The sequence below is a fragment of the Monodelphis domestica genome, chromosome 2 (genome assembly GCF_027887165.1).
Source record: "Monodelphis domestica isolate mMonDom1 chromosome 2, mMonDom1.pri, whole genome shotgun sequence".
NCBI classification, from domain to species: Eukaryota; Metazoa; Chordata; class Mammalia; order Didelphimorphia; family Didelphidae; genus Monodelphis; species Monodelphis domestica.
This window is the reverse complement of record NC_077228.1, coordinates 484,545,015-484,557,341: the sequence shown is the minus strand read 5'-3', so window position 1 is coordinate 484,557,341 and position 12,327 is coordinate 484,545,015. Positions and strand designations below refer to the sequence as shown.

The 12,327-nt window shown below is 37.9% G+C and overlaps 1 protein-coding gene across 1 annotated transcript; it reads left to right on the top strand.

Moving 5' to 3' along the window:
* The first annotated feature begins 2,135 nt into the window (after window positions 1-2,135).
* Window positions 2,136-8,916, top strand: BCL2L15 (BCL2 like 15). Its single transcript, XM_001381999.4, has 4 exons — window positions 2,136-2,486; window positions 3,110-3,231; window positions 6,181-6,405; window positions 8,872-8,916. Exons 1-4 carry the CDS (start codon window positions 2,171-2,173, stop codon window positions 8,887-8,889), a joined length of 681 nt encoding a protein of 226 aa, XP_001382036.1. The 5' UTR covers window positions 2,136-2,170; the 3' UTR covers window positions 8,890-8,916.
* The last annotated feature ends 3,411 nt before the right edge of the window (window positions 8,917-12,327 follow it).

The following is a 12,327-nucleotide window of genomic DNA, read 5'->3' as shown; positions in this document are numbered from 1 at the left end:
AGTAGCATTACAATGATCCAGGACAATGCAGAGGGACTTTCGAGAAAGAACGCTATCCACATGGAGAGAAAGAACTGTGAGAGTTGAAACACAAAGAACATGACATCACTTGTTTATATGGATACAGAATTTGGGATTTGGGTTTCAAAAGATTGCTCTATTGAGAAAATGAATAATATGGAAATAGGTACCAAGTTATATAACAGTTGTATAACCCAGTGGAATTGTTAAGAATGGGGGAGGGAAAGAAAATGTATCATAAATATGAAAAAAAAGTTTAAATTTTTTAAATTAAAAAATAAAATAACTTAGAACATAATGTATATTTATATATGATTGTTTCTTATAACTAAAATATCTTATTTTCCTTTGATATGATCTAATTTTCTGGAAGATATTTTATTGTAATAATGACAATGAAGGAATATAGTGGTAGTGTGATATGATGGAAAAATACTAGCTTTGGAATCAAAGAGGAGCATTTAAATCCCAGCTTTGGATACTTATTACCCCTATCACCTTGGATAAGTCATAAAATCTCTGATTTTACAGTTTATTCATCTATAAAATAAGAGTTATGTTCTAGACAATCTCTCTGAGGTCCCTTCTAGGAGAGATAAGTTACATCTGTAAACAAAACTAAGGGGTCCAAGAGCTATTCATTCAACCAGAATATTTAGTATACTACAATACGGTACACTGAGGAAAGACTCTCCTCCATGATATCAAGGATCTGTATATTTGTTGCCACATTCTTCCCTCAAGAGATGCACATTGTAACCCCTCTTCCATATTTGAAAGTTGCCACACTTGGAAGATTCATTCCCCAACAACCAGCTTGTCAGTAAACCTCTCTAGCTCATCATTGTGAAGTTGATCTTCAGATGACAGGTGTAGAGCTGATCATGGGCTATATTTTTCCAGCTTCAGAGGGATTACTAGAGTTTTCTCTAAGCTGACATAACCTACACAAATCCAGATATCCATCCTGGCCATGATGAAGCACTAAAGTCTGGAGGAGATATATATCAATAACATAAAGAAATGGACCCCCAAAGTCCACCGTAGTTGAATTGTTCTTGTACCAGAAGAGTCATCCATGAGATCAGTTGACCGCTATCTTTTTTCCCCTTTATTTTCTTTTCCCAATTAATAATAATAATAATAATGTAATAATAATTTTCAACATATACCTTCTGAAATCGTAGGATCCAAATTGTCTCCCTCCCTTCCCCACTCCCTGAGATGCTAAACAATTTGATCTGGGTTCTACATGCATTGTCATACAAATCATACTTCCATATTGGTCATTGTTGTAAGAGAAGACTCCTATAAAACCCAAATCCTAAAATAAAAACAAATAGACTAAAGTGAGAAATAGCTTGCTTTGATCTGCATTCCAACTCCATCAGTTCTTTCTCTGTAGATGGGTAGCATGCTTTGTCCTATGCTCTCCAGAATGTTCTTGATCACTCACTGTATAGCTGAGAGTGCTGTTATCCTTTTACTAAAATCTCAGGAGTGAGGTCTAGCCTTTACAAAGGTTTAAAGATGGGAGATGGTGTCTTGTGTGTGAAGAACAACCCAAAGGCCAGTTTCCTTGAACCATGGCTTGTGTCCTGTGAGGGAGTACGAAGGAGAGTAATATAGAATAAGGCTGGAAGAGTCAAGGTTGTTTAAAGATCAAACAGGAGTTTGGTACAGTCACAGTAGCAGATGTCAGGGAGGGAGACTCAGTTATAAAAAATAGCAATTTCTTCTATCAGTTTGACATAGCCTAAAAGAGCCAAGTGTTCAGACCCAGTAGAGTTTGAAGTCCTTTAGAGAGGACATCTCTGAGAAGATCCTTAACAGGCAGAGTCCTACTCAACTTCAAGGAAATATTGCCTAACATATAGAGTTACTTATTAATTTCTGTGCAACTGACAAGAGTGTAACTCAATAAGGCGGTTTTGTCACCAAGATTTTTGGGTGTCGGTGCTCACATTAGCTTGACCAGGAAGGTCCCTCTTCTCTAAGCAAATTCTGTTGTTAGGAAACTCATTCTGATGGGCAGGGCTCCACAACAACCCAACCAACTATAAGTGGGCTATAAAGTTAGTTTCACTTCCTGCTGAAGGCAATGCACACAAGTTTAGGGGAAAGAGTACACTCTGAAAACTGATCTGAAATGAAGCCTCCCAAGACGTTTGAGGAGCAAACTGAGTGCATTGTGGAATCCCTGCTCGAAGAATTCTTGGGTTTACCAGTGAAAGCACAAAATCAACGCCTCCAAGAGCAATGCCTCCAATTCCAATACTGTCAAACCCAAGTCCAAAGAAAATGCCCCCGAACATACAGCTTGGAAAGCCAAGACCTCCAAAGACAATGCTTGGAAAACCAAGGCCAACAAAGACAATGCTTGGAAAAACAAGACCTCCAAATGCAATGCTTGGAAAACCAAAGCCCCCAAAGCCAAGGCCCCCAAAATGACGTCACAGATTCTGGTAAGGCTTCCTGACTGAGTAAGTAATGCCTATGGCTGTATAGGATAGGGACTGGTTCTATCCCATCTGGGAAGTCTGTACTAAAGCAGGTCAGCACCACTTCAACAAGTAATAGTCTTAGAGAATGGCCTGGGGTACTGAGAGATTAGTGAATGGACTTGTCCTGAGTTGCACAGCCAGGATATGTCAGAAGTGGGACAGGGAAGTTGAATGATCTTCCTGTCTCCAAGGCAAGCTCTCTGTCCACTAGACACAACTATCTTGGTTCTCTCCATTTAGGTCTTTAGTATTGTCCCCCCACCCCACACACATACACCAACCCTTTTTATTAGGTAGTTTAAAAGAAGTAAAAAAAGACCATCAGCCAGAATTTTCTGTTTCTCATTAGCCAAAGTTTTGGTGAGTTTTACAAATTAAGAGGGTTAGATTTGTTTCTCTTTTGCAAATGGAGACACGCCATGGTAATGCAGTGAAAGGATTCTCTATTGGTGATGACAGATCATCCCAATGTTATTAGGAGGGAGATCCATAAGAAAAAGGTGATGAAAATATTTAAAATATTGATGGTACTTACCCATGCCCTATAAGCATTTCCTGAAAGATGACTGTTTCTTTTGTCTTAGGTGAGCCAAGCTCTTTTGATGTGACAATCATTGCTGCCCGCCTTCAAATGCTAGGTGACCAGATCAATGCAGAAATGGAAGAATCTGTCGAAAAAGTCATGAAAGAAGTTGCTACCGGACAGGTTAGGTTTCTAATCCTTGACTATGATTCACCCCTTTTTCTTTTTTTTTTTAAACATTATTTTATTTGGTCGTTTTCATACATTATTCACTGGAAACAAAGATCGTTTTCTTTTCCTCCCCTCCCCTTCCCCCCCCTCCGCCTTTCCCTCTCCCATAGCCGACGCATGATTCCATTCACCCCATTTTTCTACAGCAGCAGTCCAAGGCAGAAAGGGTGAAACCCCAAACCCAGTCAATTTCTGTTCTAAAATGTCTGAAGCTGGGACTCATATTCTTAAAGCTTCACAATACTTAAAGCATCAGAGAGCTGGGGAAGGACCTCAGAAGTGATCTAACTCACCCCCTTTTGGTAATGCAGAAAGAATTTGGTTTTTCCCAGCTATGTGGGGGCCAAATGCAAATTGAAGTGGAAAGAGGTTGCAGCCCCGAGATAGAATTCTTCACAGACATGCTTTAGCACGCCAAATGTGTAGCAGTTTTTTGTCATGAATGGTGTGAGTGTGGTGAAGGAACTAGAAATCTTGCCACGTGGGGATTAAATGAAGGAAATGGGGATGAACAAATTTAGTAGAGACGAATGAGAGGTTTTCAAATGTTAAGGATGATCATATGAAAGAGATTTGTTTATGTTGGCTCTGGAGGACTGAACTACGATCTAAGGACAGAAGAGCTGACACTTTATGATACCCTTTCTAGGGGCAAAGTACTTAAAAAAAACAAACTCTTTTTCACAGGCATTCTTCATGACAGCCTAGTTTTGTTTTGTTCTTTAAGAGTGGGCACAGTTTCTCTTCTCTGCAGTTATGGAATCAGTACAAAAGGAGGATCAATTTCAGATATATTAGCAATGGATGAAGGGATGAGAGTTCACAGGTCTTGGAAGTCACATTCAGGCAGATATCAGTATACTAATAGGAGTCAGGAGACAAGAAGACTCCTTGAACCATAACTATGCATTATTTCTTTTCCATGAGGTCAATCAGTATTTCCTTGAAGTTGTTGCAGAAGGCAGGGCTTGGAGAAACCAGCTAGTATACCAAATCTTTCTCCAACATAGTGTTTTCAGTCCCTTGCTCGAAGCATCAGAATCCATTCATTTGGATGCCTGACCTCCCCTAAATGGCCTTGTGGAATTTCCCCTAATATATCCTGTGTCTGGACACGCTTTGCCTCTACAACCTAACTTTATTCCTCACAACCTTATGATCCAACTGAAATTAGTTTCTCCAAAGTTATCAATAATCTCTTGGTTGCCAGATCTGATAATGGTCTTTTCTTAGATGCCATTCTTGTTGACCTCTCGGTGGCATTAGACATTGCTGACCACTCTCTCCTCACCTTGAATACTTTCTCCTCTCTGGGTTTTTCCAATAATGCTTTCTTTTGGTTTTCTTCAGACTCCTCTGCTGGATCATCATCCATATCCCTCTTCTTCACTGTGAATGTCTCCCAAGGCCCTGTCCTTGGACTTCTCTTCCTTCTCTGTATTGCCATTTGCCTCAGTTTCCTCATCTGTAAAATGGGCTGGTGAAGGAAATGGCAAACCACTCCAGTATCATTGCCAAGAAAACTCCAAATGGGGTCACAAAGAATGGGACATGACTGAAATGATTGAAGAACAACAATTCATCAGCCACACATCAGCCAAAATGTTTTTCTTAATACACAGATCTAACGATGTTACTCCCTTAAGGGTTCAACATACTCCTTTGGCTCCTTTTGATGTCTAGGATCTAATATATACTTTGTTTGGGATTTAAAGTCCATCACAACATGGTCCATCCCAACCCACTCTTCTATTCCCAGTCTAGCTAAAATGGCCATCTTGCTATGATACTACATCTCTCATCTCTGTACCTTGCTCTGTCTCTTATGCCTCAAATGTTTCCCTTTCTTATCTCCATCACTTAAAATGTCTAGTTTCCTTCAGACTTCAGGTCTCAAGTACCATATCTATATGAAATGTTTCTTGGACTATTCAGTTGCTGGTGCCTTGTTGCTTCCTAATTAGTATGAATTTATTTTATTTGTATCATGTGTGTATGTACATATTGTTAAGGTAAAATTTAGGTAAAATTCCCAAGACTGTTAGGGGTAAAATTAGGGGTTGAAACTGAATATATTATATTAGTGGTCGCCATGGATTTAAATTCAATCCCAATGAAATACTCAAGTCAGTATGGAATTTTATGGTGGTTTATTTACAATATAAGGAAGAAATTAAGAAGGAGAAGAACTGCTCCAGCCTGGCCTAAGCCAGGGGGAGTTCAGAGGCCCTCAGCCAAGGGACCTTCTCAGAAGATTAAATCTAGCTCAGCTTCCAGCCACGAGGCCTCCTGCAAGGTGAGGGGCCTCCTCAGAGAATAGTGCCTTCAGAAGGTCAAGGTAAAGGGGAGTCAGCGTTATCACTCACCAAGGGGCCCTTCAGGGAAACCCCCTCACCTAAACCACGCTACAGTGCTTCTCCTAGTAAACTCCACCAACAAAGTCCACCAAAGCCACAAGCACTCCAAACCCTGCCAAAAACTCCTAAAGCCACCAAGTAAAACTCACAGGAAGTGCCACGAAAGATATAGGCAATTCTTTACCTCTTCCTGTGCCTCACATGTACCAATGGTGGCTTAAACTTGGCTTAGGCAGCCCAGGGGGTCAGTCAGTTGTTTCTAATTTGTCACTTGCTAGAACACGTGAGTCATAGACCTTCCTCCCCCCCTCTTAATCCTTAAGTGGGGGTGTATACATTCATGGTTGCTAGAATTCTGAAGACTAAGCAGGGTGGAGTAAATCTAAAATTCACAATATACATTTGTAACTGATCTCTCTCTATAGATTGTAAGCTTCTCAAGGGCAGGAGTTTAATTTTTATTTTTGTAACCCCAGTGCCAGCACAGTGTCAGCTGCTTAGGAGGCACCTGAAACTTAATTACTGATTTATTGTCTCTCCTTAGGTAGTTACTGTACTACAGAACACATTGAAATCACTCAGCCAGACATGGTGTGCCCAAGATCCTAATCTAGCCTATGAGAGGGCCTTTCTGGCTATGACTGTGAAGCTGCTGAAAGCTGTCTCTAGGAAAAATCCTCAAACAGCCAGACAGTTAGCTGGACCAGTGAGGGATGCGATCAATGAGAACACAGCTGTACGAGAGTATATAATGGACCAGGGTGGTTGGGTAAGTCCTTTATAATTCTGTTAGACTTTTATCTTATCTTTGTACCAATGGCCAGAGACTGACAGTTTTTTCCCTGGTTGTGGGATAAGACAGGCCTCCTGCCAGCAACTAAGCCTCTGTGTGGTTGGCTCCAAATGTGATGTTTATAACCAGTAGTACCCTGGCAAATGTTTAACGAACTGGCTTTCTAAAAGTTCATGCAATATGCTTTTAGATTTAATCTGCATTGCTAACATTTTCTCCACCATTTTCTCAAGTCTAGATAATCAGCAAAACAAAACAAAAAACCAAAAATTAATCAACAAAAATTGATTTGTAGTGCTTGCTGATTTCTAAGATGTAAATGTAAATGCTCACACTGGAAATTTAACTATCAGTTCTCTCGAGGTGGTTTGAATGGGATCCCTCTCTGTAAATACATGCATACTTATACACAGATCTAGAAGTATAAACACACAAAGAGAAATATCCATACATATATTATATATATGTATAAATATATATGTATATGTGTATATATATATATATATAATTTTTTTTTTGTCCTATGATTTCATTCTTATAGGGAATTCCTGGAGGAAGATTCACATAGTATCAATGCAGGTCATCATCTTCTCTGCAATTTATCATTTTAAGGAGTTTTTTTTTTTAATAATATTTTATTTGATCATTTCCAAGCATTATTCATTAAAGACAAAGATCATTTTCTTTTCCTCCCCCCCACCCCCCATAGCCGACGCGTGATTCCACTGGGTGTCACATGTGTTCTTGATTCGAATCCATTTCTATGTTGTCAATATTTGCATTAGAGTTTCGTTTAGAGTCTCTCCTCTGTCATGTCCCCTCAACCGCTGTATTCAGGCAGTTGCTTTTCCTCGGTGTTTCCACTCCCATAGTTTATCCTTTGCTTATGCATAGTGTTTTTTTCTCCTAGATCCCTGCAGATTGTTCCGGGCCATTACACCACCACAAATGGAGAAGTCCATTACATTCGATTATACCACAGTGTATCAGTCTCTGTGTACAATGTTCTCCTGGTTCTGCTCCTTTCGCTCTGCATCACTTCCTGGAGGTTGTTCCAGTCTCCATGGAATTCCTCCACTTTATTATTCCTTTTAGCACAATAGTATTCCATCACCAACATATACCACAATTTGTTCAGCCATTCCCCAATTGATGGGCATCCCCTCGTTTTCCAGTTTTGGGCCACCACAAAGAGCGCAGCTATGAATATTTTTGTACAAGTCTTTTTGTCCATTGTCTCTTTGGGGCACAGACCCAGCAGTGCTATGGCTGGATCAAAGGGTAGATATTCTTTTGTCGCCCTTTGGGCATAGTTCCAAATTGCCCTCCAGAATGGTTGGATCAGTTCACAACTCCACCAGCAATGAATTAATGTCCCTACTTTGCCACATCCCCTCCAGCATTCATTACTTTCCTTTGCTGTCATGTTAGCCAGTCTGCTTGGTGTGAGGTGGTACCTCAGAGTTGTTTTTATTTGCATCTCTCTGATTATAAGAGATTTAGAACACTTTTTTCATGTGCTTATTAATAGTTTTGATTTCTTTATCTGAGAACTGTTAAGGAGTTTTTTAAAGAATTGAAAGATTAAATGACTTGCCCAAAGTCACAGAGCAAGCATGTGTCAGGAACAGGACTTAAACTCAAGTCTCCAAAGTCAGCTCCCTATTTACTGCTATAGTAAATTCTTAATTTTTTTTTACATGTAGGTTATCTAATTTATGTGTTAAAATTTAAATTTCAGTTTGATTTCCACCTATCATCTAACAAATTCCCTAACCATCTTTCATCATCAATTGATAAAGTAATTATAAAATGCAAATCCCAAATCTTAATTCCTTTTATTTCTTAATACCTTATCTTTTGTCTTGGAATCAACATAAGTATTGGTTCCAAGGCAGAAGAGCAGTAAGGGCTAGGCAATGGGGGTTAAGTGACTTGCCCAGGGTCACACAGCTAGAAAGTGTCTGAGGCTGGATTTGAACCCAAGACTTCCCACCTCCAGGGCCTGGCTCTCAAATCCCTTTGGTTAATCTGATCTTTGAGAAGAGCTGAAGTCCTGCTCCCTTCCTTTAGGGTTATTGTCCTTCTACTCAAAGAGAACCAAAATAGCATTAGCAGGTTGGGGTCAGTGTATAGTATGTCCAACTGTGGCTGATCAGACCAATATGAACTTGGAAAATTCTTCCACAGATCAGGCACAAATAGCCCATTTGAACTTTTGGGTTTGAGATGCATACATTTATAGATCTCATGCTTCTTTTGAACTATTGCAATTCTGTCTTTGCTCCATTAACACAGCTCACCAAAGGACCCTTTAAAAACTGTACATTCCAGAGGGTATTCTGAGCTTCTGAGGAGTTATAGGGCTGAGTGAGACGCCTAAATTTCTCCTTAAGAAGTTTATGAGGACTGAGAATTGAAGGCTTTTCTTTTTCTTTACAGGAGAATCTGGAGAGCTGAAAGGAACCAGTTCCCCATTGACAATTGTCTGGTGCTTGAGCATTCTCCATTTACAAAAAGAAATAAAGAAAAAGTTCATTTGTTCAATACCTGAATTTTAGCTAACTTTAATTACTCCTCCATAGATTTCTATAGGTATGGTGCAAATTCTTATCTTTGCTTCTATTTACAAACAGCCAAAAACCAACTTTCAAGATTGAAAGGAAGGAAATCTTAATAGAAGAATTTCAGGTACTTTGCCCCAATTTGTAGGAGAGACTTCTGGGTAAGGAGATTCACAGTCTGTTGGTAGATGACTATTTATAAAATCAGCCTTGCCCCTTGGTAAGTCTTCTCACTGTTGTACTGAGTACACATTGTCAACTTAGAAAAACGGTACTCAGTAAAGAGAGATACAAAATAATCTATCACAGAGCCTCAGTGGCTGGGACAAAATTTACTCTAAATCAGGAGAATCCAAAATCGAGGCGTTGTAGTCATGCTATTAGATAAAGCAAAAGCAGAAATTTACAATTAAAAAAGATATAAACAAAGAAATAATATTATGCTGAAAGGAGACACAGATGACAAATCAATATCTGTATTAAACTTGTATGATTCAAATGTCTTGTTATCTGAATTAATAAAGGAAAAATTAACTGAATTACATAAAAATACAGGCAATATTATACAATAATAGCAGTAGACTTTAATGATCTTTTATCAGTTTTAGACAAATTTAACAAAAAGCAAATTGTAGAATTGAAAAAATTGCTGGAGAAACTAGAGTTAATAACATTTTCTAATGAGTGTACTAAAAATATATATGAATTTCTTAGTACCATGTGAAACTTTTATAAAAATTGATCCTCAGGGTCAGCTAGGTGGCTCAGTGAATAGATGACCAAGCCTGGAGTCAGACGAACCTAGGTTCTCCTCTGGCCTTGGACACTTCCTAGCTGTGTGATCCTGGGCAAGGCATTTATCCCCCATTGCCTAGCCCTTACTGCTCTTCTGCCTTAGAACTGATGCGTATTATATGATTCTAAGATGGAAAGTAATGATTTTTTTAACAAATGACCAGTTTAGGGAACAAAGATATTGCAACTACATATTAAAATGTGGAAGTATTGAAAATGTAACTTGTAGACATAATACAATAAACATACATACAAAAAATAGAAAAGAAGAGGATTTATGAACTGAATATACATTTAAAATTTAGGAAGACAACAAAGAGGAGCTATTAGAAATAAGAATAGTGATAAATTGGAAACTGAAAAGGATATAGAAATAATAAACAAAATAACAAACTATTTCTTTGAAAAGACCAAAAAACTTATAGCCAATCTAATTTAAAAGAAGAGGGCAGAAAATAAACAAAACAGCAAACAAACAAGATGGCATTACTACAAGCTGAGAAAAAATAAAAAATAAAAGAAGAATTATGAGAACCTACTATGGTAATAAAAACTGAGAACACAAAAATCAACAGTATGACCAATAGGAAGTTATAGAAAGAAATTCCATTCTAAATAACTATAACATTGTAGGGGATAAAATTGATCCTTAGAATAAATATAATGGAATATGGTCACAGATATTATAACTTAAGTCAAAATAACTTTTTATTTAGCAGCTTTATACAAAATAGAGGGAAAGAGTAAAGTAGAGAAATGTGAAAGAGGGTAGAGTAAGCAGCCTAGTTTATCACTCTGAATGTTTCTCCAGTGCCTGGCTCAACTCAGGCTGGGCTAATTAGCCCTCCACCAGAGGGCCATTTAACCAGAGGACCTGGTGGTGAATAACCATGTGACCTCTTCTGGAAACTAATCTTTTCGGAAGCCAGGAAAGGAGTCAGCTTTTTATTCACCCACATTGTAGTACAAAGGGGAAAATCCAACAGCAGTCTTACAAAGGCTCCAAAGCCTAGAAAGAGCTTGAAGACCTTGGGACAGCAAGTTTTAGCCACTTTTTAAAATTCTTTTTTTTTTTAAACCCTTACCTTCCATCTTAGAATTAATACTGTGTATTGGTTCCAAGGCAGAAGAGTGGTAAGGGCTAGGCAATGGGGGTCAAGTGACTTGCCCAGGGTCACACAACTGGGAAGTGTCTGAGGCCAGATTTGAACCTAGGACCTCCAGTCTCTAGGACTGGCTCTCAATCCACTGAGCTCTCAGTGCAGCTGCCCCCTAGCCACCTTTAAAGACCCTTCTTTGCATCACTTCCTGTTCCTTCCTCCACTTTAGGGGACCAATTGTAGTTTTTAAATTTGCATAGGACTGTCCAGGGAATGGTCAGTCGTTTCTGTAGATGTAAACCACTTTAGTAAATGGTTTGTGGACTTCCCATACTTCAGGGTTAAGTAGGGGTGTATTCACTTTTTGTTGATTAAATTTAAAATAGGCTAGGGGAGAGTTAATCCCATATTCATAACATTCATAAAATAATTGAAGGTCAATCTATCAAAATTTCTAAAATATTTGTATAGCTTCAATGACAAAGTGGTCCTTAAAGAAATAAAAGCCAACTTAAATAGCTGTACTCAGAACAGCAAGTGCTCATGACCAAGCTATGCCAATATAAAACAAATGGCAACACTACCAATGTTTATTTACAATTTCTATTCTATACCAATAAAAGTATCAAAAGGATACTTTATATGACTCAACAAAATAAGAAAATTATTTTGAAAAAGGAAAAGTCAAGGGAAATTATGAAAAAATGTAAAGATGAAGAACAATAGCACAACTAGATCTCAAACTCTATTATAAAGCAGCAGGAATAAACAAAAAAACAAATAAATAAATAAAGCAGGAAAAAAGAAATTAATCCCACTGGTAGTGATTAAAAAATATAGAAACAGAACAACGGAAAAAAGATTGACAAGGAAGACTCAACAGTAATAAAATACAATAACCCAGTGTTCTCTAACTGTAAAACATAAATTACTTAGAAAAATATCACTAAATGATTTTTTTAAGTGTTAGAAAGCCTGGAAAGCAGATATTAGACTAAGTCAATATCTTATGCTTTACTCCATACTATGTTCTAAAAGCATATGTGATCTTAATACTAAGGATTATACCATAAAAGAATTGGAAGAGAAGTAGATCATATGTCTTTCTTTTTAAAAATATTTGTTCACAGAATAGTACAAATGTCAGACCTTTGGGAAGGGCAAGACTTCAAAACCAAGCAAGACTTAGAAAGAGTTACAAAATGCAAAATAAATAATCTGGCATACATCAAATTAAAAAGTTTTTGTACAAACAAAACCAATGTAACTAAAATCAGAAGGGAAGCAACAAATTGGGAAACAATCTTCATAAAAACCTTTGACAAAGGTTTAATTACTCAAATATACAAAGAACTAAATCAATTGTACAAAAAATCAAGCCATTCTCCAATTGATAAATGGGCAAGGGACATGAACAGGCAATTTTCAGATAAAGAAAT